Raw genomic sequence first — 27,774 nt, 5'->3', positions numbered from 1 at the left:
AGAAAGATTGCTTGAAAAAATAAGAGACTAAGCAATCTTCTTATGTGGCCTCTCCATTACTGCAAGTGTGCAACCAACGTAGCCCAGTCAATATGATCTTCGGCTAATCTCTTGATGGATGAATAGTCCTTTTAATCCATCCAGGATACCACATTATCCATCCAATATCTTCTTTTTCTGTCTCATGTTCTTCTGCCATCAACTTTCCCTTCAAGTGCCTGTAAACATGCATCGCCCACGGAACCCCATAAAATGTGCCCTGCAAATCAAATCTTTCTTTTCGTAAAATCTCTAACTCGGGTTTGCTGAGTTCCAATCATCTCCAGTACCTTTTTGTTGGTTACATGGTCTAGCCATGAGATTTTCAGAATTCTTCTGACCCATTATTTGGAGGATTGTAGTTTATCATCAATTGTTTGAATGTCCGGATTTCACAGCTGTAATTTAACACAGACCAAATGTAAGCTTTTAAGAGTCGGAATTTAGTCTTCGGATTTATGTCCCTTCTCACCAGATGTTTATTGCTCCACAATGTCTCTTCCGCTCTTGCTAGTTTGGTGCTGACATCCCATCTTCCATCTTCAGTAATGATCCTTCCAAAGTAGCAATCATTTCTCATTTGCTGTACAGTAATACCATTTCAGCGATACCCTCTCTGAAAAAGAGACTTTGGTAAGTTTGGATTGTTTGTTTTGCAGAACCCCTCCTTTAGTCCCAGAAGATGATATTAAACTGAGCAGCTGGGCCAGAGCCTAGCAGGAAGGGTGAGAAAGCCGAGGGTAAGCAAGAAAGCAACGGGCAACAAGGAATCCAGAATCTCATCTTCTGTTCAACACATGCTGCACATGGAGAGCATATAGCTGGGAGAGAGCGCAGTGGGCTTGCTCAATAGACATGGGAGTTCATTTCTTCTGCCACTCTTCTAAAGCAATAAGGGTGTTAACATTGTTATGACTAAAGCTCAACTGACTGGCCCTGGTGAGCTGTTTCAGGCTTTGCTCCAAAGGCATCTGCAACGCCCAGGGTAGCTGGTGGCCCCAAGCATGGCAGGGCTCCTTCCTGCTTGAGGAAAGAGCAGACACCTCATCCATGGTGAGTCTTCGTCCCTGCAGCTTCTAGAACATCTCAGGAGGTAAAAACTGCCTTCCCTTTTGGCGAGAGACAGAGGTTTCTCTTTTAAACACATTGTGCCAGAGTAACCTGCGAAGACCCTGGCAGAAGCACTCGAGGGGGAGCAGAAGGCAGCAGGCTCCTGGGAGAAGAGCGGGGAATCGGCTACATTTCACACTAAACTGGACCACCCGCTGGCCATCTCTGGCTCTGGGCCCTGTGCTCCACCAGGACAGGCTGCCTCCCGCAGTCCCTCCCCCTCCTTACCAGACCCATTGGACAGCTGAACCATTCTCTTGACAGACAGGCCATCCTGCCACTGCCACCCACACACACACTCTCATTTCAGACTCCACACTGGGTTCATACTTGCCCTTATCTGTGAGCCTCTCCCGTGAAAATGCTTGGGAGAGTGAGTCCCTGGACTTGTTCCAGTGACGCAAGCAGAATCCTGGGGATTATTCCAGCGACACCCCAGGGTAGCTGGGGTTAGAAGATACAGGGAGTAGAAGCTGGAAGCAGCAGATTCCTGAAGGTGGGCGGGAAGAAATGGAGCAGCAGCAGCTCCAGGGCGGGCAGGCTAGGAAAGATGCCTGGAGTTGCTAAGAGATGAGGCTTTTGCTTCCTTTTTTCCCCAAAGCATCCAGGGGTGGAGTAACCTCATACTCATGGGAGCTGCTGCCGTTTCTCCTCTTTCCAAGCACTGAAGAAAGCAGACTGAGAAGTGCACCGGGAGAGCTCTTGAGTGGGAAGCAAGAGAGCTGGAGCAATAGGTAGTATAGAAAGGAAACGGAGGGATTTAGGACTAGCCCAACCCCCACCACCTCTGACACAGGGCGCATTCTGCCCAGGGAAGATATCAGTCCCAGCAGACTGGCCCGCTGCGGGGAAAGCATTGGCAGCAGAGCGGGTACACAGTGCAGCGAGGGTGCCTTTGCCTAAGGGCTCTAAATAGAAAAGTCTGGCTGGAATCTTGCCGTTCTCACCCTATAGCCCAACTCCCGTGGCAAAGCTCCAGAGCAGCAGCTGCAAGTGGGGCTGCAGGAGAGGTGAAAGAGCCACCCCTTGGCTTCCCAGAGCAGAAGGGCTGACGCACATGGGAAGCTAGGAGCGATCTTCTATCAAACCTGAATATTCTAGAGCCTCCAGCGCAGAGCACGTGGGCAGCCCCGGTCTTTGCTGAGAGCAGCCTTCTGCACTGTCCCTGTCCACCGGGGAGCAGGTAAAGCGGAGCCACTAAAAATCATTGTTATACCACAGGGGACTTTCACAGTACCTCAGAGCCCCCTCCTTTTGCACAGTTCAATGGAGTCACAGCAGTATGTGCAAACCAGTCCTGTCTAAGGCAAGTTAGTGAGCTGGTTCACAACCCTTTGGGTTTGGCAACTGGCAGACGTTCTCCTTGGAGTTCTGTGCCCTGAGCCCCACTCTATTATTTAACTATTTGTCTCATAAGATGCTGTTACCAAGTTTGCTTCTTGGCTGGTTAATTCTTTGACAGGCTCTGGCATGGTGCTGCAGAAAGGCTCCCTGGAGTTGTCCTAGCATCTGCGCCTGTCAACAGGCCCCTCAGAGGCAGAGGAAATGGCCCCAGGCAGTTCTTACCACTGCTGCTGGAACAAGAACCCAGCTCTGAGAGCATTCCAGTGCTGACATCTCAAGAGTGTTAGCAGACTGGTCAGGAAAATCAGAGATGCCATGAAGCATCTGAACCCCTGAACCCGAGCCTTGGTTATTGTATCTCTGCACTTTAACTGACCAACCCATGATTTATTCTAGAGAAACTACAAATCTGCACCCTCATCCTCCATTCCCAACATGCCACCCCTTGGCATCATGCCTGATCACCCTGCTCCAGAGGGGTCTCCATGTCACGTTCCCAGCTCTCTAGCATGCAGCAGATCATGGTATAACACAGGACTCAACAGCAGAATGAGGACAGGAACAAGAACCGGTCACATCCCAGCAAGGCTTTCATAGAAGCTGCACAGTGCTCCTAAGGTTACATGCAGGCTGCATTTTCTGATTCATTGATCCGGTGGCTCCACTTCCCCGACCCTGCACCCCTCTGGGGCAGTGGAAGATCACAGACAGAGATACCGCATAATATTTATTGAGACTCCAGTTCTTCACATTCAAACAGAGCTGCCAGAACTCTACCTGCAGGGTTTGAAGCAAGTCAGCGTGCTAAGGCTTGAAAACACCCTGCTGTTTCAGCCCTGCCTGGCTCAGAAAAAGCACGGCTTCCGGCAGCTTGCATGCTCTTCCCCCTCACAGGCCTATGCCAACCATGAACGTGGAAAGTTGTTCATAAGTATAAAGCAGAGCCAGTGGCTTCACTGGACCAGTATTAATACCACATTTATCAGGACAGTATCTGAGCCCCTCTCCCCTTCTTCCTCAGTTGCTGTTCAGCAGAGCAGAACTTTCTTCTCCATCCCCATTCAATGCACGCACCCTGCGGAGAATAGAACAGCATGGAGAACAGTGATGCACCTTGTGCACAACAAGAGAGGACCTCACCTCTCCATTACCTCCTCTGCACAGTGGGCCGGGAAGGAGGCTATAAAGCTTGTGGCTTCCCTGTAACATGCCATGCATGGTGGAGAGGCCACCTTTCTCCTGACTAAGACAGGACAGACAGCCTGTGTGTGCATAAGAGCAGGTGGACTGGGGTGGAATGTGACCTCTCGGCAATAACTCTATTTGCACAAGATGCTGATGGTTCACCACTCCTCCAGTAGGTAAGTGGGGCGGGGGATCTCTCCCCTACCTGCCCTTTGAGCTTTAGAGAGGAGCACTTTTTTATCCATGATCTTGTTTTTTCACATACTGGATCCACTATAAAAAACCTAAAGTAGCCAGTTAAAAAATGAAAGAAACAAACCAAGTAAAGGAGGTGTCTGCAGCAGAGAGGAGGAAAGTCTCTGAAGTCTGAGCCTTTCACTCACTAGCACTGCCTGGTGCCAGAACAGCAACACCTTAGTACAGGATTACGGTCCTTGCACTGTGTGAGTCCAAAGCCATCAGCATGCCAGGATTATCCCAACCTAGGTACAGGTTCAGTAGGGCTGCTGTTCTGGTCCCTCACTAGAGGAGTCCTGTGGGTCAGACAGTTTCATTTCCCTTTGGGCAGTAAATTGTAAACTATAGCTAGATACAAGTCTCAGGGTAGGGGTCATGGAAAGAGGGCTCAGCAAAGTCCAACGTCCATTCAAGCATGTGACAGAGTCTTAGAGTGGAGTGTCCTCTTGTTTCTGCACGTGGAAGTCTTGTCCCTGTTGACGCACTCCAGGCCAGGCACCTTCTGTCTGCCTCTCCCATCCTGCTGTCTTCAGTCTGATTTCTTTGCAGGTTTTCTGTTCTTCCACATCACAATCATTACAAAAACCCCTAACACAGGAAAGAGAGAGAGACTGAGTAAAACATAACCGCCGCCAGCTGCTGTGGCTTTTTAAACACGCTGCTACAAAAAATGGAACCTCATCACAGAAGGAGAGAGAGGCAATTCCACTGTGCAGAAGCTCACATTCAATTCCACTGTGCAGAGTCACAGACAGGGCACTGCTGTGTGGAAGCTCACACCACATGAGCCTTAGATACTGGCAGTTCACTGCTGTCAGCAATCAGATGAAACATTAGTGACCAACTTTTAAAGAGATCAGAATAAGACAGAAATGTGACTCACCTACAAACAGCACCAGAAGGAGCCCTGCGATCACAGGAATGGTAACCGAATACTCCCTGGGCAAGAAGAACTTATGAATCCCGTGATCGCTGTCAATGAAGGGCTGCAGGAAACAAAAGTGAAGGGCACAACTAAGCTGGGCAATACAAAGACAACTCTCCAGCACCCGGAGCTTTATGGTTGCAATACTGGGACAGTTAACCTCAAGAGCCACAATTACCCCTAGGCTTGAAAATTAAACCCAAGTAACGAGATAACATGCCTGTTCAATAACCTAGACTAGCGTGCAGTAGGTACTTTAGCTACTGCTGTAGACAGAGAATGTAATAAGCGAAGGGCAGCTGAACAAGTGGAATATATCCATGGTACTGTAGTAAGCATGTGACACCAGGGATGTCAGAAGTGCTGCTGTCTAATGGCTTGAGCATAGGAGCAAAAAACTCAGGGGTTCTAATTCAGATTTCCTCACTGCCTGGGACTGAATAAATCACTTATCCCCAGGAGAGTCTCAGCTTCCCTCTCTTGGAAAGTCACAGTACTATTTACTCCACTTCACAGAGGTGTTGCAGGTGTAGTTAAATGCTGCAGAACACTTTGCACCTATACCCATTGCTACCAGATAACCCTTATACAGCATAGGTATGTAAAAGGTTAATCAGTAAGCACTAGACTTACCAGTTAACTAACCTTAACTGTTAACCTCAGCGGCCCTGCACCAGGCCGACCAGCGCCCAGCCACGGCTGGACCACACCCACTGGAGCTACCTTGGATAACGGTTAACCGGTTAAACAATATAATTTTAATCGTTTAACCGGTTAACTTTCTTAACCAATATTTATACCCCTAATACAGCACTCTAACGTTCAGAGAGTGTACAAACAATACAGGGTTTGTAACAGCAAAACAAACTTTTGAATTCAGAGGGGGAACCCAAAAATGTTCAGATCTTGGACTGGAAGCTGCCAGGGATTTAGATGCCAATCCAAAGCTTTAACAAACCTCGAGTCTAAAAACTGGCCCGGAAAGCTCAAAAAAAACAAAAAAAAAGCTTCTTTATATGATTTCCCATACGTCCTGCTTCGTACTGGGCTGGAGATCCCACATGAATGGACTCTTGTATTTCAGTTCTGCCACTTCCCATGAGAACCAGGAAACAGATGGGGCGTGGAAGTGAAAAATAATGGGAGAACAACCCTTTTTTGAAAATCCCAGAACTATTTTGGGGTTGAGTTTTGGGTGAAGGTTCAAATGTGTGGAACTTTATCCAAACCAGTGCATCTACCCAACAAGGCACACTGCTACGGATAACCCTATAGTTATCCTTTGTGGTTGACCTTTGGGTGAAGGTTCAAATGATCAAGGTTTTAAATGGCAGACTGGGCAAGAAGGAGTTTTTAGTAATTGCTTTTCAGCTTGCACATACTTAGACAAACAGAGTAACACCTCTAAAGAAAGTCTAAACAAACAAACACAACAGTGAAGCCATTGAGACTGGAGTAACCAGAGTGTGTGTGGGGATCCGTACCAGTATAATAATCCAGATGGTGTAGTAAACAAAAAGAAGGAGGCTAAAGGCTACCAAGCCAAATCCAACCAGTTGGTCCATTGCTGTGGCCTGGAATATAAGAGAGTAAAAAGTCAAAACAATTCAGATCCTCCAACTGAATTACAGTCAGTATAAATGGCACAATGACATTTAAAGTACAAGTGTATATTACAGCCCCTAGTATGGTGGAGACCTGGTCCGTAACGTTGACCTGAATTTCATGGGTTAGTTGTCATGGCTCGCCACTGATGGCATCTGACCAAAAGATTTATAGGTTCTTGTCCAATTCAGACTACGGGGTCCAAGAACTCAGAGAGTTCTATACTAGGAGAGGACTTTTGGGGTGCTTGGCAAAAACACTTACACTGAGGACAATACCAAATGATAAAAACTTTATTGAGATTAACAAAAGAATAATAAATGCTATAAAATTTAAGACTGCAAAACAGTAAAAGAATTCCAAAACTCCTGGTGGTAACATTCCTATTATAAGTACCTTAACTTAACATACTCACACCCTTCCTCGAGGACCCGATAATAGGAGGTGAAGGACCAGCCTTACTCCTGGCATGTCCAATAACACGATGATGCTGGCTTCCCCAAAAGTTAGGAATGTTGAGTAGTTATACTACACTACACAAGCTGAACTGAAAGCGTGATAGAACATAGACTGATAGATTGATAAAAGGATAGTCTATAGAATATAGAAGGACAAAGAAAGGAAAGAGCTAAAAGCCCCCTATGATATCCTTACAAGGTATTTTATAGGATCCTGATGCTATGCAATTCAGGCCCAACCTACTATACCCAAATCTTATTTCTGTACCCTAAGAAATTTACAGGTACTCTTATCCTATAGGTTAGTGGATTATGACACTTACTCTCTACATATTATCTCACTCCAAAAACTGCCAATCTAGGCTCTCTTGGCAACTTCCAGGTTTGTGGTATACCCTGTGGTTACCAACCGGTTGCAGACGCCGGATAAATCCATTCAGTGTTGTGAGTAGTTCCTCCCTTTGGTTCCCCAAAGCTCAGGGACCATTCCTATCTGTGCCAAAAGTTGCCAGTTTTTATGATGACTTACTCTTAACTGATTATACTTTTAGCTATTTAGTGGATCTTACCGGATACAGGCTGGTAGGCTTCTTGCATTTCAGCAAAACTTATTCTATGTATAATTATTAGGAAACACATTTCATAGGAATTAATACTGATAAAATATAAGAATGAAATGGATTAATTCAGAAAGAGAAACATATTATTTGATATGGCTGGCTGGATTAGGAGGATATAATAGCTAGCAAAATAATCCTATGGGCTACAATAACTAGCACTCCTACCTGCGATGGTAGTACAAATAAATAAAAATGCAGTTATATGTATCCTTTCTAGGTTGCAGCTCCTGGCCATGAAGATACACCACTGTAGTTTTGGAACAAAAGCCAAAAAAGGAAAAATACTTGGCAAAAATATTGCCATAAATGCCTCAGTAATAAAACCCATCCCCTCTTGCTCTGAAATAGTGACAGGTTTCTTATCATGCTTCTGTGAGATGCTCATCAACTTGTGGTTCACTCAGTCCCTTGTAACTGAAGCAGTTACTCTTACTCAGAGCCTGCAGCAATGTCCCCTGTGCTATGATCCTAGAAATCTCAAGCTGAGCAGATCAGTAAGTAGATGGGAGATCTTCTAGGAAAACCCAGGAAGCTGTCAGAAGTGGTGGTGGTGATTCACTGCAGTCAGCGCAGACTTTGATCCAGAAGGGTGTTAAGAGGCACAGTGCTACTGGGGTGTCTTTTTTTTTTTTTTTTTTAATGATATGGAAAACCAAGGTCGAGCACATGAGATTATTAATGAGCCCAAGTCACTTTCTGAAAGACCAGGGATGTGAACTTCCCTATCCTGGTCAAATTCTAATTCACATAATTACAACCTGGCTACCCAATCAACTCCTGAGTTCAATTTATTTTGATAATCTTAACACCTTGCATTTCATGAATGCTCAAATTCCTCACCTCAACACAACATTAACACAGCTTCATTGTGAGGCCAATATAATCATATGAGTCAAGCTCCACCATGTTCACCTATGAAACTCCTAAGGTGTTGATCTTCATCGCTGAAAGGCAGCCACCTCTGGGGTGGAACAGGGACGCCATTCTGCATGACTAAACTATGCTTTTAAAGACAAGTGAAGGGGGAATCCCTCAACCAGGAGCAACTGGGTGGGTGGGGTGGGGTGGGGATTGGATCCACGGTGGGGAAACAGAAGGTCATTAATGGGGTTGGAACCTGGCCTGGACACTTAGGCTAACCCTGCGTGGGGGGGCCTCTGGACCTCCAGCGCCAGGGTCCTGGGGTTTATATCATCCCATGAGAGCTGCAGCTCCAGCAGCACAGCACCGCCTAGCAATGGGGAAAGCCCCAAAGGGGAATTAACCCTCCACTCCAAACTCATGCCTGCCTACGCCATCTGACCAGGGAGATTAACCCCTTCACATCCCTCCCCCCCACACATCCGATCAGTGGGATTAACCCCTTCGCTCCTCCTCCCCCCTCCCATCTGACCAGGGGGATTAACCCCTTCGCTCCTCGCTCCTCCTCCCCCCTCCCATCTGACCAGGGGGATTAACCCCTTCGCTCCTCCTCCCCCCTCCCATCTGACCAGGGGGATTAACCCCTTCGCTCCTCCTCCCCCCCCCCATCTGACCAGGGGGATTAACCCCTTCGCTCCTCCTCCCCCCCCATCTGACCAGGGGGATTAACCCCTTCGCTCCTCCTCCCCCCCATCTGACCAGGGGGATTAACCCCTTCGCTCCTCCTCCCCCCTCCCATCTGACCAGGGGGATTAACCCCTTCGCTCCTCCTCCCCCCTCCCATCTGACCAGGGGGATTAACCCCTTCGCTCCTCCTCCCCCCCCATCTGACCAGGGGGATTAACCCCTTCAAGTCCTTCCCCCCGTGCCCGCCTGAAGGGAAACCACCCCACACCAATTTCCTCCCCCAAGGGGCTGCCGGGACCCACCATGGTCCCCGCCGAGCGCCGCCGCAGACTCCGCCGCAGCCCGCTCACCAGGCTCAGACACTTCCGGGGGCACCAGGCCAATCACCAATCGGCATTTTGGCCCCGCAGCATCACTGGAGTTGTCCTGGCACAATTGCATCATGGGGGATGTAGGCTCTACGTGGCCCTTCCCCCGGGGCATCATGGGCGATGCAGCCTCTAAGTGACTACTTCCCCCCAGGGCATCATGGGAGATGTAGGCTCTACGTGGCTCCGTCCCCCCAGTCTACGATGGGGGATGTAGGCTGCGCTGCAGGCCTGTCTCCTGCCAAGCTTCTGGGGACTGTGGTGTGGGTGGGGTGTGTGACTGTAACAGACCTAGGCATCATTCACCCTGTGACAGCAATCCGTGTAAACCCCTACTTCCTTTGAAATGGGGAACTGAAAGGGGGCATGGGCTGCTCAAAGTGGGCCCCAACTTTCCTTTTTGTAAAACCAAGATTTTATCAAACGTAAAGCCAACGCTGTGCTTCCAGCAGGGGTTTTCTTTTCAATGCCAAGAGCCCACCAAACAAACCTTCCTCTGCAGCCTTCCTACGACCAAAGAGTAGAACTAACTGTAAATAAAAGCCAACGTTAGGCTGTCTCCAAGCAAGGAAGTGCACGAAGGAAAACAGACCAGAAAAACACACGTGCTGTTTAAAATTATTTCCGACAATCATGAGCTAGAAAATTCCTTCCCACCTCCCAGCAGGAGATTTTACAAAACCAACGTTCAGTTTAAAGAAAAGGAGTACTCGTTCAGTTTGTATCCCACAGGGAAAGGCTGCATCCAGCTCCACGTCTCAGTCTAGCTGGGTTTTAATCAATATGCCAGGAGGATCCCTCCTCTGGCCCCCTTCCGATCTCTTCCCTCAAATGGAAGGCTGGGTAGGTTTGCTCTGGTATTTCTCACCTAAGTTCCAGTGTGATCAGGTCCCGGACGTGTTCTCCACGTAGGATGGGACGATCAAACATTCTGCTTCTCAGCTGCTTCTGGTTCAATTTGGGGGACTCCTCCCAACAGACAGGATGCATAAAGGTGAGCCCCTGTAAGTGCCTGATGAAGGGTGGGACAAGCTTGATCAACCTAGCTGCAGTGATGCACCTGGGAAAGTTTCTTGAGCTCAGTGGTAAGCTGGCTCAGGAAGAACAGGGAAGAGGGCTGGAGGTCTCAGCCTTGTTCAGTCACAGTCACTCTTTCAGCGAGCCAGCAGACTTCACTGCCACAGGCTGCCTAGACGCAGAACATGTTTAATAGTCAGGTAAGGAAGAAGGCTGGTTGGTTGTGAACCAAACAGTAACATTCCTTTACCAAGCATGGCTGCAGCGCTTAGGCTAACGTTAAAGGGCCAACTAGAACAGGGACAGTAAGCAAGGCTAGACGGTTGTATAAAACACAGCAGGAGATTACATTTCCATTCGGGAGGTTCTTAAGTAAAGCCTGAATGATTTGTTGTACGGGGTAACATTTTCAAAAGCACCGAAGTGGCTTAGTAGCCAGCCAGTAGCCTAAGTCCCACTTTCAAAGGTGACAAGCACTTTTAGGAGAAAATCAGCGAGACTTTAGGCTAAGTCGCTTGGGTGCTTTTGAAATGTTTGCCCTAGATCTAGTCACAGACAACATGGGAAATATTCATGTGCGACTGGTGGGAAGCATGCAGAAAACTTCAGAAAGAATTTGTGCCCGTCAGAAATAGAATCATTCTGGAAAAATTCAGGATCTGCCCAGCCCAGCCCTTTGTGTTCTCTCTCTTAGGGACTCCAGCTCCAGGGATAAAACCACCTGCTACATTGGCTACAGAGAACACAACAATAATGAATTTAATTACAGCAACACTACGGACATCCTCACTGTTACTTATCACAGTAATGAGACTAAGTGCAAGAAGTGGAGGACTTCAACTTAAGAGTTTGTCTACACAGGGAAATTTACTGACATCATTATACCGTATAGTTATACCTTAAATAATTGGCACAGACGCTAAAGGATCCCAGAACTCAGAGGGAGAGGGCAACAGCGCAAGATTAGCAGGCTCCAACGGGAAGATTGCAAGCCCTGGGAAAGGATGGGCCCCCATTCCCTAGAAAGAGGACTGCAGCAAAACACGGTGTCACTTCTCCTGGGGGTAGAGCTGAGCTGTAGCTCTCCCCTAGTCACCCACCAAGCCTTTCCCCCAGCAGTGAATCAGACCTTTTAAATACTCCTACTACATGGGGAAACCTACCAGTGTCATTATACCAGTGTAAGTAGCCTCACAGTAGAGCCATGGTCACCGCAGACACTGACTGATTCCTGTGTGGAATTCAGCTGTTGATTCAGGGTGCCCCAGAAAACCAGCTCTGGCCTTTGGGGCCCAAGAAGCCCAAACTTGGGGTGGGGATGGCTGAGACCAGTTCATAGATATGGGAGAGGCATTGGGCCTCCAGTGAGAGGGGGAGGGTTACTCTGGGCTCCTCCTAGATGCCACTCCAGGCTGTATCGGGGGGGAGGTTGTCCTGCGGGTCTGGGCACCAGCTGCCTTCACACAGTAGTGCTAATGCTCGCTCTGCCTGTCTCCAGCCCTATCCAACAGCCTCTTGAAGACTCTGGCTCATTCCAGGTGCAGCTCCCTGCACTCTGCCTCTTATGCCTCGGGAGATTTTTTTTCCAGCAGAGCCCCTGCCCCAGTAGCTGCCAGCCTGAGGATGCGGGGCCTGGCTGCATCAGACTCCTCCTGTTTGCAGTGGCTGTAGCTGAGGCCCTTTACTGCATGTTCGGTAAGTAGATCTTTCAGCCCTCAACTTCTCCCACGTCCTGCAAAAAGCAGCAGCAAGGTGGGGCGGGGATGGGGAAGCACCTTTGCTTTGCCTCAAAAGTTCTGCTTTCATCCAGCCTGGTTGGAGATTCAGCTGTGGTGTCTAGTTACTACTGGGCAAGGAGCAGGAAACCATATGAAAAGTGGCCTGTGACAGACAGGTGACTTTGGAGAAGGTTTTCTATGTCACAGGAGGGCTGGATTCAGAGTAACAGCCGTGTTAGTCTGTATTCGCAAAAAGAAAAGGAGGACTTGTGGCACCTTAGGGACTAACCCATTTATTTGAGCATAAGCTTTCGTGAGCTACAGCTCACTTCATCGGACTGACTCTGGAGATTTCCCCCTGGAGAACTGGGCCTTAACCAAGCCAGATTAGTTGTGTGGTTCCTACTCAGCCCCAAGACAGAGGGCTTGTCTATGGGTGCAGCTGCGCCACCGTAGCGCTTAGTGAAGACGCTAGCTACACTGCGGGGAGAGCTCCTCCCATCAGCATAGGTCCCCACCTCGGTCGAGGGGAGAAGCCCTGCTGTTGACACACATCGGGGGTTCAGTCTGTATAACTACATCCCTCAGGGGTGTGGATTTTTCAGCAAGTGACGTTGTTGTACTGACATAGGTTTGTAGTGTAGACCGAGCCTCAGGCTAGGTCTATACTTAAAAGGTCCACATAGCTACATCGGTCAGGGGTGTGAAAAAGCCATCCCGGTCTGACAGAGCCCTGCCCACCTCCCTTCAGTGTAGACACCGCTACGTTGCTTTTGTCGACACGGCTACACTCACACAGTCGCTGCAGCCTCGAGGCATACCCTCAGGCAAAGCCCCATTCTAGCTGTGTAATGTTATGGGTGGGGGGATGAGGCAGAAGGGTGGGGAATCAAAAACGGTTTGAGGGACTGAGCTGGATTTTTGTCCCGACTGTGGCTGGTTACACAGATCGCCCGGCACTAGGGGGAGCAGCTGCCCAGGGAAGCCAGGCGCATTCCTGTATTCAGGGCTGGCCCTGGTCAGTTTTACACACACAGCCACCTCTGATCAAATGAAAGTGACAATGGAACTGACAGCGGCCCCACTAACAGGCCAGGTCCCATATTCTTGCTCCCCAAGAAACACCTGTCCACCCTACCCCCATACCTGCAGCAATCCTTGAGCTGCCTTTTACCCTCACCTAGATCCACCTGGAGGCTGAATAGAGGCTCTGCTCCAGGCAGAGCTGTACGCACTGAGCCCACATGATACTGCAAGAGGCTACTCACCGGACTTGGGCCAGGAGCCCTGCTTTTCCTCACTGTCCTTTCAGCAGCACCGAGGCCTGGATTCTGGCAAGGCAGGGGATGAGGGGGAGAGACCCAGCATTGTGCGAAGGAGTGTGGGATAAAGGAAAAAAAGGCGTTGAGTGAAAGAGAAAGGAAGAGACACCAAGAACATGACACAGGAGGAGGAAGAATGTTTAGAAACAGACTAAGGGCAAGCAATAAGGTAGGCCTATCTCAATCCTGGAATGGTAGGCAGAGCCTACCACAAGGGTGTCGACACAATCAGTGGCCTCCCATGGCAGTGAATCTCCCAGCTCAGGTGACAGACTCAGGGCTGATTCACACTGGAAGCCAACAATGGCATAGCTGCCTCCCTCAGTGGTGTGAGAAATCCAGCCCCCTGAGAGACAGAGCTACGCCCATCTAACTCCTGCTGCAGACAGTGCTGGGCTCTTCTGTTGACCTAGCTGCTGTCTCTCAGGGAGGTGGATTAACTACAGCGATGGGAGAACCCCTTCCATCAGCACAGATCACTTCTACAGCAGTGCAACTGTAGCATGTCAAGTGTAGACAAGCCCTAAGTCTGTGGACCCGAGGCCGTGAGCTGTGCAGATGTCCCCAAAAGGCCCCCCCCTCAGATGAAGGAGGGGCCCGAGAACCCAGCATGTAAAAGCAATTTCAGGGGCCAAAAAATGACCAGCGGGCAGGGACAGGGTCAAATCCAGAAGGGAATGCCCAGCAGAGCGCTCCACACCGTGCCCACTGCTCCAAGGAGTCAGTGGATGCCTCCTGGGGCTGAATGGGCACATGGATAAGGGTCAGGGAAAAGGCCCCAGAGAATGCCCCCACCTAGCTTCCTCCTCCTAGAGTGATTGATGGCTGCTTTGGGCGGGACCAGGAGAAGGGTGACAGGGTCGTTTCAGGATTTGACTGAGTAGGAGAGATGAACACAAGGGTTGTGGGGCCTGCAATCCTAGGGTTAGATGCTTCAGAATAGTCTGGGGCTGGGTCTGCGCCCAGCCCCACGTTTCATCAGCCCGTCCCTGCCAAAGGCTCCTGTGCCCTCCATCCCATGCGCGCTGCCAGAGGAATCCGGATCAGCCCGGAGGAGAGCCCTGGTGCAGACTCTACTACTGGTCTGGGGACTGGAAGAGGACCACACCCAGGAAGAGTCCAGCCAGGCACTGGAGCAAGCAGAGGCTGAGGAAAGTCTCCTGTTTCAGTGGATTGGGATGGTCTGGTGCTCCGATTAGGATGTCTGGGTTCCATTCACTCTGCGGCTTGGGCAAGTTATTTTGCCAGCTCTGTGCTTTAGTTTCTGCCTTGTAACCTGCTGATGCCGCAAACACAAGCAACCCTGTGTAGCAGTGAAATCACTGGGGCTATTTCAAAAAAAAAAAAGGAGTACTTGTGGCACCTTAGAGACTAATCAATTTATTTGAGCATGAGCTTTCATGAGCTACAGCTCACTTCATCAGATGCATACCGTGGAAACTGCAGCAGACTTTATATACACACAGAGAATATGAAACAATACCTCCTCCCACCCCACTGTCCTGCTGGTAATAGCTTATCTATTTCAGGTACCCAGCATAGGCAGAATCTGCCAGACTGGACCTTTGTGTCTTCAGACAGGCAAATTAGCTTTTGTTGAGGGGAGTATCAAGATGCACACGCCCAGGTGAGTGACCCAAGCAGAGGCCAGTGGTGATAGAAGGAAGTTATAAAATAGAAATCAAGGGGGTTAGTTGGTATGACAGAGCTGCTGGGAAAACAAAGGGCCTGAAGGAAATGTGGCCTAGTAGGCAGAGCACTGGACTGGCCTCGGAAGAGCTGGGTTCTGTTCCTGGCTCTGCCTCTGGCCTGCTGCGTGACCTCGGGTAAGTCACTTCACTGCTCTGTAACTCAGTTTCCCCAGCTGTCCAATAGGGATGGTACTGACCTCTTTTGTACAGTGCTGTGAGATCTACTGCTGAAGAGGTAGGTACTGTTGTTATTCTCCACTGCTTGCATCCCAGGAATTGTTCAAATCTGTGTGAAAAGGGTGCAACCCACAAGCACCCAGGAGAATGCAGACAACTGGTGCGGTGACTACACAGAAGTGACTACACCAGGTGCCAGGCAGGGGAGAAAAGGCCCATGGTATTTGCCAAGATGGATGAGCCACTGCAGGCATTGAAAATCCAAGACAGTGCACAGTTACAGACAGGGCACCGTGCCACGAAAGCCCCAATCAAGGAATTCAGCAAAAAAGGGGGGCCCCACCAGAGAACAGGTAGACGGGAGTAACCACCATCCTACATGGCCCCCAGAGGTTGATCTTCTAGCTGTGTAGGTGTGGTGGTCACTGGGGGGGGGAAAGGAAGTGACAGAGGTCAATATGGTCATTTTCCCCTTGTACTCCCTTGTCTGTCTGCCTCTAGCTGTCTTATGCTCTGGAGCAGGGACTGTCTGTCTTCTGTGTTTGCATCTAGCACAATGGGGGCATGGTCCATGGCTGGTACTCCTAGGTGCTACTGAAATACAAGTTATAGCAAACAAAGATGCAATACATCCCCACACGGTAATAGCCTTCAGATCGCCCTGGCGTTGAAGAGAATCATTTCGGATTCCCATTATCGGTCAGTACTAGAACCATCTGCCTCTGCAAGTGACGATGCAGGATGGAGAGGTAGGAAGGGATGCGTACACCTTCCTCTAGATTAGGTAGCACAGACCTCCTACCCTATCCCATGATTTGGGAGATGGGGATGAGTTTTCGTCCACTGAAGAGAGACACGCCCCAGGCCTGAACTCTCAGGGGACCTACGGGTTGTTTTGCTTAATCTCCCCCGGAAAGGCACATCAAAGTGGAAGAATCAGCCTCCCACTCTCCCGGATTAACTGTTGTTTCCCAACAAGCTGCAAACAGTAACAGGAGGAAGGCCCAAAGCTGGGTAACAGGTTGGAGAATGCAGAAGGCATTAATTACAGAAGAGCTAACAGACCCAAGGAATTATTCCAGGGATTTCCACAATTCTGAGAAGAACCAGAGAGGACTGAATCAGATGCGAAAAGCATCATCATTTCCAGATTGTTTGCTGACGTACAGCAATGTGCAAGAGGCAAGGAACCTTGAAGGTTAGGAATTACTCACTGCCACACAGGACTTCATTTCAATGCTACGCCAGGCCTTGCAAACTGGATATTCATTTAACGTGTTTGAAAAGCCTGAACAAAATATTTACTTCCAAAGGAAACCAGATTGTGCTGTTGGCTGGAACACACGATCACTCTGTGCACTGTTACATACAAGCCGAATATTTCATCCTGGGCTGTCTCCCATTAGGGCCATGAGTTTCTTAAATATAGAATAGTCTTGAAATGAAAACCCAGCTGGAGATATAGTTAGAGAGTTCCAAAAAAGCCCATGTTGAAACAGCAGATCAGCAGCTAGATAACATTCACTGAACTCTCTGTGGCCATGAAGGATGCATTTATATTTAACCCACAATCTAATTCTTTAACGTTGTTTGTTAACTCATTAAGTGACGTATGCAGAATCTGAGTTTACAGCCAATGCTGATTTAAGAGTTTGCTCTATTTAGCACAGAGGTGTGTTGAGATTTAATTCATCTCCCTGACTAAGTTATAATGAGTGATCAGACAGTACGTCACAAGTCTGTCTAGATTCTAGGACAAGTAACTTATCATTGGTAAGGTGCCATCAGCTTAGTGGATATGAACTGACTGCTTTTCAAACATCCTGCCAACTTGAGAAAAGAACTTCATTCAAATCCAGAAACCTCTCTTATTAACAGTGAACTCTGCTTCATTTTCTTCCGAAGTCTGTTTTATGACTTCAGAACAGCTCGTGGCCAGGAGACCAAATCCAGCAAGGACACTGGTTGGGCTATAACCCTGCTTATTTTATTTAGCCAAGGTGAGACATCTGCACCTCACAAAAAAGGAGGTGAGGGTGGAGGCAATTGACAATGGTTAGTGGGGTTTAAAGTAATGTTTGTAAAGGGCTTTGAGGATAAATCTCTACCTGTTGTTGCAAGAAAACAGATTAAATGCTCTTATGTGTAGATAAGAATCAAGGGAGCCACCTCCCTCCCTAAAAATGTTAAATGCTGAAAGCCCTTCCTTCCTGAAACTGGAAAGTCACAAATGCCATGGAATTTGGCTGGATTGCAATTTGGCTCAGAAGCCTTGAGGAAGGAATCTGAGTGGAAGTTAAGTTTGCACATTCCAGTTTCTAATTGGACTCCATTCCTGATTCCTTCTTGCCGGCTCTTGCTGCGCCTTAGGGCTTGTCTTGATGGTGGAAACTTCCTGGTGCAGCTAGAACAGAATAACTGTTCCTCGGTAGCTATTCTGGTATAACTGCCCCGGTGGATACTATTGCAAAATAAGTTATTTTATTCCAGACTAATTACTTCATTTTCAAATGGCTCTGCTCTGGAACAGTGGCTCCAGACCGGGCAGTTGTTCTGGAATAGCTAGAGCAGGTTATTCCACTATACCTGTGCCAGGTAGTTTCTCCCATGTAGGCAAGGAATATTCACAGCAGAACCAGGGCCTGGCTTCCTAAAAAGAAGCTAAAATGAAGGGAACTAGAAAAGACTTGCTTCTTGTGGTTTTTACCTCCCTCCAGATTGTGCCTCTGATTGATCAGGGGAAGCAGGGAACCCTGTCCCAAGAGATGGGCGTTTGTAAACACAGCAAAAAGAAGGAGAACAGGCTATTGGAGGCTGTGGAGCTGGAAGCCAGAAATGCCTCAGCTCGATAGTCAGCTCTGGCAGGCACAGTGAGCTACAAACAGCCTCTCAGTTAATCCCCCCGGCCCTGCGATGCAGAGCATACTCAGACTGAAAACACCTGCTGTACATCCATTTGCTTCATTCATAGATTTGAAAAGTCAACAAAGAGTAAGGGCTTGTCTACACTGGCACTTTACAGTGCTGCAACTTCCTCGCTCAGGAGTGTGAAAAAACCCCTCGTGGAGGTGGGTTTTTTAGAGCCGTGGCAGTGCTTTAACATTGCCGGTGTAGACGAGCCCTAAGGTACAGCAATCCTTCCGCAATGTCCCAGCAGCAAGAGAGGGGCAGGCTGGGACAGCGACAATAACACAGACCCAAGTCTGTGGCCAGCCTCCTAGGAGGAAGGTCAGCCTTGTGGTTAAGGCAAGGCACTTAGATATGCAATGCTGAGTGACGCGGCACCTAGAAAAAAAAAATCACAGGAATGCCTCTGCAATCCATAAAGCCTGAGCTCAGTGCCTAGGTGCCCTATACAATGAATGCGGGGAGAGGCACCCTTCTAGTCTGACCTCCTGTGTAGCACAGGCCATAGAGCTTCCATAAAATAACTCCTGGAACAGATCTTTTAGAAACAAATGCCCAGTCTGCATTTAATTACGGTCAGTGATTAGGAATCCACCATGACCCTTGATACATTTTCCAGTGGTTAATTACTCTGTTAAAAATTTACATCGTATTTCCAGTCTGAATTTGTCTAGCTTCAACTTCGAGCCATTGGATCGTGTTAGACCTTTCTCTACTAGATTGAAGAGCCTATTAAATAGTTGTTCCCCGTATAGGTTCTTCTAGACGGCAACCAAGTCATCCCTTAACCTTCTCTTTGTTAAGCTAAATAGGTCGAGCTACTTGAGTCTATCACTGTAAGGCAGGCTTTCTAATCCTTTCACCATTCTCCTGGCTCTTCTCTGAAATCTCTTGGATTTATCAACATCCTTGAATCATGGGCTCCAGAACTAGACATCGGATTCCAGCAGCAGTGCAGCAAATGGAGAAGTAAAAGAACCTCTACTCCTACCCGAGATTCCTCTTTATGGATCTCAGGATCCCATTAGCTCATTGGGCCAGAGTCAGAGAGAATGACAAAAGAGGGAAATAATCCTTCCTCTCCTCCACTCCTTAAATGTCTCGTCTATTTGGACTACCCTCCTTTGTGCAGACACTTAGGAAGTGTATGTGCATTGCTGCACTTTGCCCTACCCTGCTGTGCCTAGCACAATGGTATTCTTATCTTGAGGCCTCTATGTACTTCTGCACTACAAATAATCATGTGCTAAATTGAACAGGCACCTAAAACGCAAATCTACAGATTACAGGATCCATCAAAGGGGTGGGGATACATTAGTGCATGTTTGCACAGTGCTCTAGGGACTAGATTAAGAACACTGGTGCTGCTGTTGAAATGTGGGCAAATGCCTGACCTAGAAAGCAAATGGAGCAGAATTTGCCTTGCTCCCACCAAGTGCCGGTGGTGAATTTCCTTTTGTTAAACAGTTCTCAAAATGCAGCACTCAGGGTCTAAAAAAGGGCCAAGGCTTCTTCCAGCACTGGCCTTTATTTGCTTAGGGTTAACAGGTTGATCTGGTTTCAATTCCCATGAACACCTGGTCTTTGTGAGCCTTTTGACATCTTGAAACGGATTGACTGTGTGGATTAAAATCAGCTCATTCGGCCAACACTAAGTATTCTATGTAGCCAGAAGAATGCATCCTAAATCACATTAATGCAGTTTTCGCATGCAATCCCCCACTCCACAGGGTGGATAAAAAATGATTTTTTAAAAATATTTTATTTAAATTGGATTTTTAAATATTATTTAAATTATAATACTTAAAAAAACTAATTTAAAATGAATTTGAATGTAATACAAAATATATTAAGGCCTAAATTTATTATAATCTCTTTAAACATTTAAATAAAAAGTAAGTAGCCTGAATTCACGAGTCTATAAAAATTTTTTGAGTTCAAGGCCGCTTTTCTATGTAAAGAAAGAACGTAGGGAAAAACATTAACTTTGGAGGTCAAGTTTCATAGAGAATAGGTCATGTGCAGTATTAAGGGCTTGATCCTGGGTAGGTGAGGAGGGTGCTCAGGGGGTGCTCTACTGGTTGCAAGAGACTGGCAAAGTCATCACAGGCACTGGGTCCCAGCCGCTGACACCATGGTGTATCCCATAAGTCTCCCTGGGTGGTCTCATACCCCTATTTTATAGCTCCTCCCTACCTGAGCTCTGATTGGCTTAGTTCTCAAATTATGAATTTTTACGACTCCACTCAGTCACCATTTCCTAACATACTAAAAATGCCTAATTAATAAAAATCTGAAAATATGAAGCGACATAATTGCTTAAGTAAATGGATGTCGTTACAGTGTACTCTCCTGGGAAGCAAAAAGATGTACCAAATCAAGTGTAAAGGTTCCATGTAGCTATAAATCAACATATTTTAATGGTTATATCATCCAATGAGAATGCACCATTTTCTAGGAAATAACAGAAGTACAAATGGAAAAGTTGTTTAGAATCAGTGATTTAAATCGAGGCTTTCCACTTGGTGGTTTAAATCACCTTGATTTAAAATCAGTCCACCCCTGCCAGGAAGAAAGAGAAAAGAATGAGCTGTCTTGCATTGCTCCCAACCAGCCAGTTGAAAGGTATTAATAGTGCTAGAAGGGAGCCCACGGGGCAAGTGAGGAAGTATATGGGGTGGGATTTAAAAGATTTGGGCATTTGATAACAGAGAGAAACTTTTTGGGGGAGGATGAAGCAAAACCCAGGATGCCAAGTTTAACCAGTGTGCAGCTCCAAGCAGGTATCTTGGAAAGGGTGCAGGTTGAGTCTGTCTACAGGAAGGGTTCTCATTTCTCCCTGGCTGGCACTTCCCCTTCCATGTGCAATTTCACAACCACCCTGTAGTGGCGACAGCCATAACCTTCATGGAAGGGGAATACTGGGGCCAGGTCTATGCTACCAAGTTTTGTCAGTATAGCTGTGTCTGTCACTCTCCCCTCCCGCCAGCTGACATATGTACGCTGGCAAATCCAGGCGAGCACTTCCGTGGGCCCAGCTATTGTTGTCAGGGAGGTGGTGTTACCACGCAGCAGAAAAACTCCTTTTCTAGGTATAGGCAGCTTTACATGAGGTGGCTCTGCCCGTATAGCTGTATCACCAAAACCTGGGTAGCGTGTAGACTAGCCTAGCCCTCTGAAGCTGTTTAATAGATTCCCGGCTTCTCCACAGTTCAAATGAGGGACCAGAACCATGTGTTCAGCCAGATCGCTGCAGATGGCCAGCAGATGCTCCACGGACCAGTCTGGGAACCTCTGCCTTTTGTCTTTCCGGACAAAAGCAGTAGTCAATGCAGGCACACAGGGTGGATCTGGTCTGCCCAGGATCAAACACTATCTTTTCCTGTACTGGGCAAGATGGTGGTAATTGCATCAATGCAGACCAAACTCCCTTTCCATGTATTGCTCAGGCATTTCAGCTAGATCTACTTTGCATCTTTCTTGTATTCCTCTTTGAGACTGGAAACCCCCCACCCCCATTTCAGGGGATCCACTACACGTTGGGTGTGGGGCTTGTGCTATTTGCAACCCTCTTGATTTCCCTTCCGACCCACCTCCAGTAATTAAGTCAAGGGAGGGAGAGTCCTGCTAAATAAGCCCTTCATAGCTTAGCTGCTATCCCAGAATTCCTGGAGCGATTCCATGGGTCAATTATTTGTATTGCAGGGACATGTAGGAGCCCACTGTGCAAGGTACTGCATATACACAGCTTCACTTTCATCAGCAAGGAGATTAAGAAAACCCAAGATGCAACTGGGGGGGGAGGGATGGGGGAGAGAAACAAACCAAGGATCAATAAGTGAAGTACCAAAAAACCTTTATTTTCCCCAAAACCATAACAACATTTGACATTATAGTGATTTCCTCTTATATTTGTTATTTCTCTACATTAGGAACCAGATACAGAAAATACAGACACGATCTGCTGAATCAAAGATGGCACAGCATTCCATTAGAAAAGAAACAAAACTAGAGGAGCAAGATAACAATGGTGAAAAATACTCATTCCCTCCAGCCCATAAACTTTCCGAGAATCAACATCAAAATAGAGCCGTGGAAGTAGCTTCTTTCTCCACGCACTTCTGCTTTGTGAAAAAAGTTAGATTTTCTCTTCTTTAGATTTCAAAGTAAAAAAAAAAGTTAAATTCTCTTTCAAGCCATTTTGGAAATTTGCATAGACCCATTCCCTTTCCAAAAATATCTGTAATCTCTCTCGCTATAACATCTGAATATAAATCAAGTGCGCTTCTCTTCTGAAGATCACTGAGTTCAATTCACGTTCAAGAGAATAAAACATGATCTCCCCTTTCCCCCCCACATGAAAAAATATGGGCTTTAACAAACATTTTCTTATTCTCTCAAGGCAAGTAAGAGGATCAGCTGCACCTCCAGCTCAAACCTTCTTCCAAGTTCCTGTGATTTCCCAGGTTTTCTATGCTTACTCCTTCCCAGTGGGGTAGGAGCAACAGCTCCATGGAGCTGTGGAGGAGACTGGGTTAGGACTGCAAAGGAGGGCTGATGGAAAATGCAGCTTGGGGGGTGGGGACTGGGCTTTGCAGGATCAGCCCATTAGGTAGAGGTGGCGGCTTGTAAGTACCACAAACACTCGCTACCGGGCGCAGTGTTTGTGGGAACAGGCCCAGAGAGACCAGCCCTGTCTACAGGACTGAGTCACTGGAGCAGCAACTCCCTCAGCTTGGGATTGGGGGAGAGGAGAGGAGCAATGAATTAGTTAGCAGCTCCTGAGGTAAGGCAGCAAGGGAACAGGGTGGGGAAGATTTGCTCAGCTCCCTCTCCCCAGGAGGGGAGCCTCTCTCACCTGGGCACTCTAGTCTCAAGCGTACCTGGAGCGAGATTTCCCAGAGGGTGGTGAGTGCAGAGTCCAGCTGCACAACCATGACTTTAAAACAACAACGCAATAAAATAAAATCAATCCCTCCTATTAAATTTTAATGCAACAACTTTCTTCAGATCTCAGCCCAGTTTGAAACACTCTAAAAACCAAAACAAACACTTAAAAGGGCTAAACTTTCCTTCCAGAGGGTGATGGTGGGGGAGACACTAAGAAACTGACTGTCCTTAAATCATCAGGACAGCATGAAAGCTCCCATTTAAAGTGCCAGTCACAGAGAAACTGGAGGCATTAGGTCATCCTTTCCCCATTCCCATCCAGAGCAGAGCCGAACCAGTCTCCTTCCCTGACTCATTTGGGGGCTATGCCAAGTCATGACCTTTACATCTGCCCTTCCCAGATAATTCTTCAGTTTATAGTTTCTTTAAAAAAGTTAATAAAAAAAGAGAGGCTGAAGACCCACGCTTTGCGGTGGGCTTCCAAATAGAAAGGTCTTGAAATGTTAATCTGTTGTAATGGGGAGTGTGGAATCCAGTCCATTCCATCTTGGCCCTGGGGGCTGAGGGCAAGGGGGCAAGGAATCCAGCTCTGCTCCCCGGGGTCAGCCCAGCTTAACCATCCTGCTCTCCTGCACCAGAGACCAGGGCCTACGCCATTGATCAGGGATGCAAAATCTTGCCAGAGGGCCCTTCCCTTGCCTAGTTCACTTCTGGATCCCCTGAGAAGGGGACAATTGGGGGAGGAAAAGTTACCTCCCTTAGCCCCCCTGAAATAAAATACCAATGAAACAACGACAACACCACAATGCAGTCAAAGAACACCAGCCTGCTGGGTTTATAAAAATTCAATAAACTTCAAGGAAAAAAGACTTGGAAACTAACCAGTGGTTTAAGTTTGACAAACTCGCAAAATATTCTTCAGCATCCCAACTAGCAACAAATACCACAAATGCCATAAGGAAAAAAGTGCTTGCAAGATACAAAGCTTCCAGCCAGGCAGCAGGGCTGCTGTCCAGATGATTCCAATGCCTGCTCAGCCTCCCTCCGTGCTCCAAAGTACACATGCAGCACCAGGCTGCGGGACTGTTGGGCATCACTTGTGAGGAAGGATGCAAAGCTGGAATTTGGTGTGGTATGTGGAAAGACAACTCCTCCTCCCTCCCTCCCTGGCCCTGTTCTGAACAATCCAAGATTAGCTGTACTCACTTGTTCCAGATGACTAGGGCTGCTCTTAGTCAAAACAGGAGGGGTCTGAGCTAAAAGCTGCTAACAGACCAACATCTACAAACTCATCAACAACTGCCAGGAAACAAGACCAAGAGGCACAAAAACTGCCAAAAATTTAAACAGCAGAGCACTGAACTGCTGCAAAGCCAGACACAGCAATCTACAGAAAGGCCGCAGCTCTCCAACGTCTCGGGATCAGAGGTTAGGGTTGCTTGCCAGCCTGGTGACAGGGGAGGACATAGGTTTTGAAAGCTAACCTGCTCCTCCTGTTGTCTCCCTGGAAGGAGCTATTTCTCCCTTTGTCTCAAAGGGTGTTTTGTGACATGTCTAAGAGCAAACATCCCCTCCCAGACCAGTTACCTCTCTTGCCAGCTGGAGCCCAGAACAAAGGCTCTTGGTTCCTAGCCATTGCTGTAGTAACAAGCAAGATGGACACCGGAAGGAAGCAGCTAAGCTGACCTGGCTTTGGACTCATTCCTGGGTTACTCATCTCCTCCCAAATCCTTGAACTGCTGCTGGAAGGCGGAGGACATTTAGGAGTCGGTTTCCAGGAGTGCTGCATACCCACAGTTCACCCACCACTCCCACTGACTTCAGGGGGCTCCGCACCATAGAGCGCTTTTGCCCACAGGGAAAGCAGTGGGGAGCGCTGCTGGATGGGCGCTGTGCCAGGCAACCCAGCTTCTCTGGCAGCAGCTCTGGAGGGAGAGGCAAGTAACTAATTCTCCCCCTTCTCCAAACCTTTGGGATCCTCAACAGTGTAGAGCCAGCCCTACCTAAGCCAGCTGGGCATCTCACCAACCCGCTACCCAGTGCCAACCCGAGCGGAGAGGAGATGATGATTAAAATGTAGGCAAGAGTGAAAGGGCCTTGGCTATGGACAGACTTGGTCTAACCAGGAGCTCTTTCCCATGTTCAAACAGAAGGTTTGACGGGCCTAGGCCAAGATTCGTTAATTCCTTCTGAGGGGAAGGTAGGTGGCTGAGAGAAAAAGTGCCCACCCAAAATGCTGTCTGCACAGCTATAGTACAAATGGAGAGGGACTGGTGGGTCTGTCGCAGAAACAGCTAGAGCCAGCCTTGCTGTTCTGCTCACAGAATCCTCCCCATCCAAGCCACCAGTGCTAGTCAGACTAGAAATCCAGGCCCTTTCAGTCTTGCAATCGTCTGTGGAATTGCCTTTCCCAGCAGCTCATCTGTGTGTGTTTTAGTTACCCAGGGACACAACCGTTAGTCCTGAAAAAAGCTTGGCCATAATTAAGAATTTGAAAAACCAAAAAGATCAAAAATGACTTCTTCCTGCTAAATGGGACAGCGTGTGAGAGAAAAACAGGATGTCTGTGCACGCACATGTGTTGCCAGTGACCTGGAGTGTGCTGTTAGTCAAAGCGCATGGCTGCCGAGTGCTACTACGGGACAACAGCAAAAAACAACGAGCACCACACAGAAATAGCTTATAGGCTGAAAGCGCCTGTACAGAAAGGGCTGCGAACACAGCCTGCAGCCGACCCAAGGCAGAAGCCTGCCTAGATCCTCACCTGTAATTCAGCAGCCGGGAGAAATCTACAAGTGGGAGCTGAAAAAGGCTCACCTCTTCTCTGCCACATCGCACCAGGAAAAAAAGGGCAGTTAATGTTTCAGGCAACTGCAGAAACCAAATGAGAAAAAGCTCAACCGTGAAAAGATCAACCAAGACGACAGGTTTAAGCCTGTCCGACGCAGAGTTCACACCTCCGGAGCGGAGGAGAATGGCTGCTGTGGCTAGTGCAGCAGGAGGGCTCCACTCCACCAAAGTAGCGGAGATTTAGCCATTTCTTTCTGCATTAGTCAAAGCTGCTCCCCAGCATAGGAGGGGACTGACTTGACAATGGCTCCCTTCTCGCACAGCACGAAGGGCCAACCAGAAACCAGTTCCCTCACTGGCTCTGGTTGGGAAAGACAAACCGTTTAGCCACTCTTGCCATGATGGGAGAGATCATCACAACCAAATCACACCCCCTGTTCTGGGCACATATGGAATTTCTAAAGTGCTCCTGCTAATACCAACCGATGAAAACAGCCTCCCATGCCCAGCAGTGAAAGGCAGTACAGCAGTTAGTGAAGCTAACAAGCGATAGCATTTAACCTTTAACATTGACTTCCATCTCTGTCTGTTTCATTCGTTTTCTGAAATGCACTTTTGGGAAATGTTTCCTATGAGCAGATGATTGGGGGGTTTGGTTTTTTGGATTCGTTGCTCAGTAAAATGTTGCCATAGGAAGTGAAGTTTCCTTGCAATCCACAATGCAGAATCAGTGGAATCAAGTATCCTGCAAGTGGCCAGCTCATCGTTTCAACAAGGAACTGCTCTCATGGTTTGTCAGTTCTGGTTTTCCCCTTCAGTGGTTTGAAAAGTTCACAGTGGTACAACCCAAAGGTTTGCAGATACAGGAGTGAAGAAATCCCTAGTAAGGAAGCAATGCATGGAATGAGGGACTGGGGAAGGGAGGAACATCCTCCAACAAAGAGAAGACTTCCAGACAGACCCCTTGGATCTGCAGGGAATTCAAGGGTGTTTGGAAGCACAGGGATGAGTGGGGAGTTAATGCCAAGTCAGGAAAAGTGCATGTTCTGGAGTGGTATGGTCTCGGAGGAGTTCTGCAGTGCAAACATAAGGGGAGGGGTCTGGAGAAATCCCTTCTGGAATGTTGCATGTAGAGAGGTAAAGATTGGCATCCGTGTGGCAGAGGACGGGGTAGGGGGTCTGTTGCCAGCAGGTCTACCCTGTTCTTCACATTTAACGGGTTTCAATCACCACTGGCTCATAAATTCCAGATGAGACCCTGCAGGAGGAGGGGGAGAACAAGTTCTTGTATTTACACCTTTAGATTAATACAGAAGCATCTATGCAGAGCTCAGAATTCAAGAATTTTTTCCAAACAAAAAATATACTGAAAATAGCTAAACCAGCCTGCATAACAAAAGCGAGGCAGCCAAATGGCAATCAACACCCCAAAGCTGGAAAGAGAACTGACTGTCACACATTTTTCCTTCCTGCGAGGGACAGATGAAAGAGGCTAGGCAGAGGACATTTGGAAAGGCTCCAGAGGAGAAGCTGTCTATTGGAGCAGTGAAAGCCTTAGCACTCCAGGGCTCTAGTCACAGCTTTGCCACTGACTTGGTGTGTGACTTTGTATTAGACACTTCACCCCAAACTCCACTTATCCTGGAGCTTGGGAGGTTTAGTGAACGTAAATGGCTTTGAGATCCTGTGATAAAAGGCGCTATGGCAGCGCAAAGCATTATGGGAACACTATTTAATAGCATCTCTCCTCACAGAGAAACGAGCTCTGAATGGTTTCAGAGTAACAGCCGTGTTAGTCTGTATTTGCAAAAAGAAAAGGAGTA

At 47.9% G+C, this 27,774-nt stretch overlaps 2 protein-coding genes across 5 annotated transcripts in view; both read right to left on the bottom strand.

The window, feature by feature from the left end:
• Window positions 1-3,207: 3,207 nt before the first annotated feature.
• On the bottom strand, window positions 3,208-9,469 carry DPM2 (dolichyl-phosphate mannosyltransferase subunit 2, regulatory). Of its 3 annotated transcripts, none has more exons than XM_077836050.1 (4): window positions 9,374-9,469; window positions 6,325-6,414; window positions 4,799-4,901; window positions 3,208-4,503 (listed from the first exon to the last, which is right to left on the bottom strand). In XM_077836050.1, the coding sequence occupies exons 1-4, from the start codon at window positions 9,374-9,376 to the stop codon at window positions 4,445-4,447; spliced, it is 255 nt and encodes an 84-aa protein (XP_077692176.1). In that variant the 5' UTR covers window positions 9,377-9,469; the 3' UTR covers window positions 3,208-4,444. The 3 variants fall into 3 exon arrangements, with proteins under 3 accessions (XP_077692176.1, XP_077692177.1, XP_077692178.1); XM_077836051.1 differs by lacking the exon at window positions 9,374-9,469 and adding an exon at window positions 8,364-8,548; XM_077836052.1 differs by lacking the exon at window positions 9,374-9,469 and adding an exon at window positions 7,689-7,705.
• A 12,641-nt stretch (window positions 9,470-22,110) lies between these two features.
• Window positions 22,111-27,774, bottom strand: part of EEIG1 (estrogen-induced osteoclastogenesis regulator 1) — a 45,589-nt gene continuing 39,925 nt past the window's right edge. For both annotated transcript variants that reach the window (XM_077835827.1, XM_077835828.1), the window contains exon 12: window positions 22,111-27,209. In XM_077835827.1, coding sequence (XP_077691953.1) covers window positions 27,164-27,209 — 46 coding nt within the window. In that variant the 3' untranslated portion in view covers window positions 22,111-27,163. The remainder of the gene's footprint in view (window positions 27,210-27,774) is intronic.

The sequence above is a fragment of the Eretmochelys imbricata genome, chromosome 16 (genome assembly GCF_965152235.1).
Source record: "Eretmochelys imbricata isolate rEreImb1 chromosome 16, rEreImb1.hap1, whole genome shotgun sequence".
Lineage (NCBI taxonomy): Eukaryota > Metazoa > Chordata > Testudines > Cheloniidae > Eretmochelys > Eretmochelys imbricata.
This window is presented reverse-complemented; position numbering and strand designations above follow the sequence as displayed.

Bases quoted from the DNA above. Each gene is read 5' to 3' on its own strand.
- DPM2 (XM_077836050.1), bottom strand. The intron at 4,902-6,324 runs GTACGGATCCCC...TGTTTCCTGCAG, and splicing joins CCATCTGGATTATTATACTG to CCCTTCATTGACAGCGATCA. The intron at 4,504-4,798 runs GTGAGTCACATT...TTCCTGTGTTAG, and splicing joins CCTTCTGGTGCTGTTTGTAG to GGGTTTTTGTAATGATTGTG.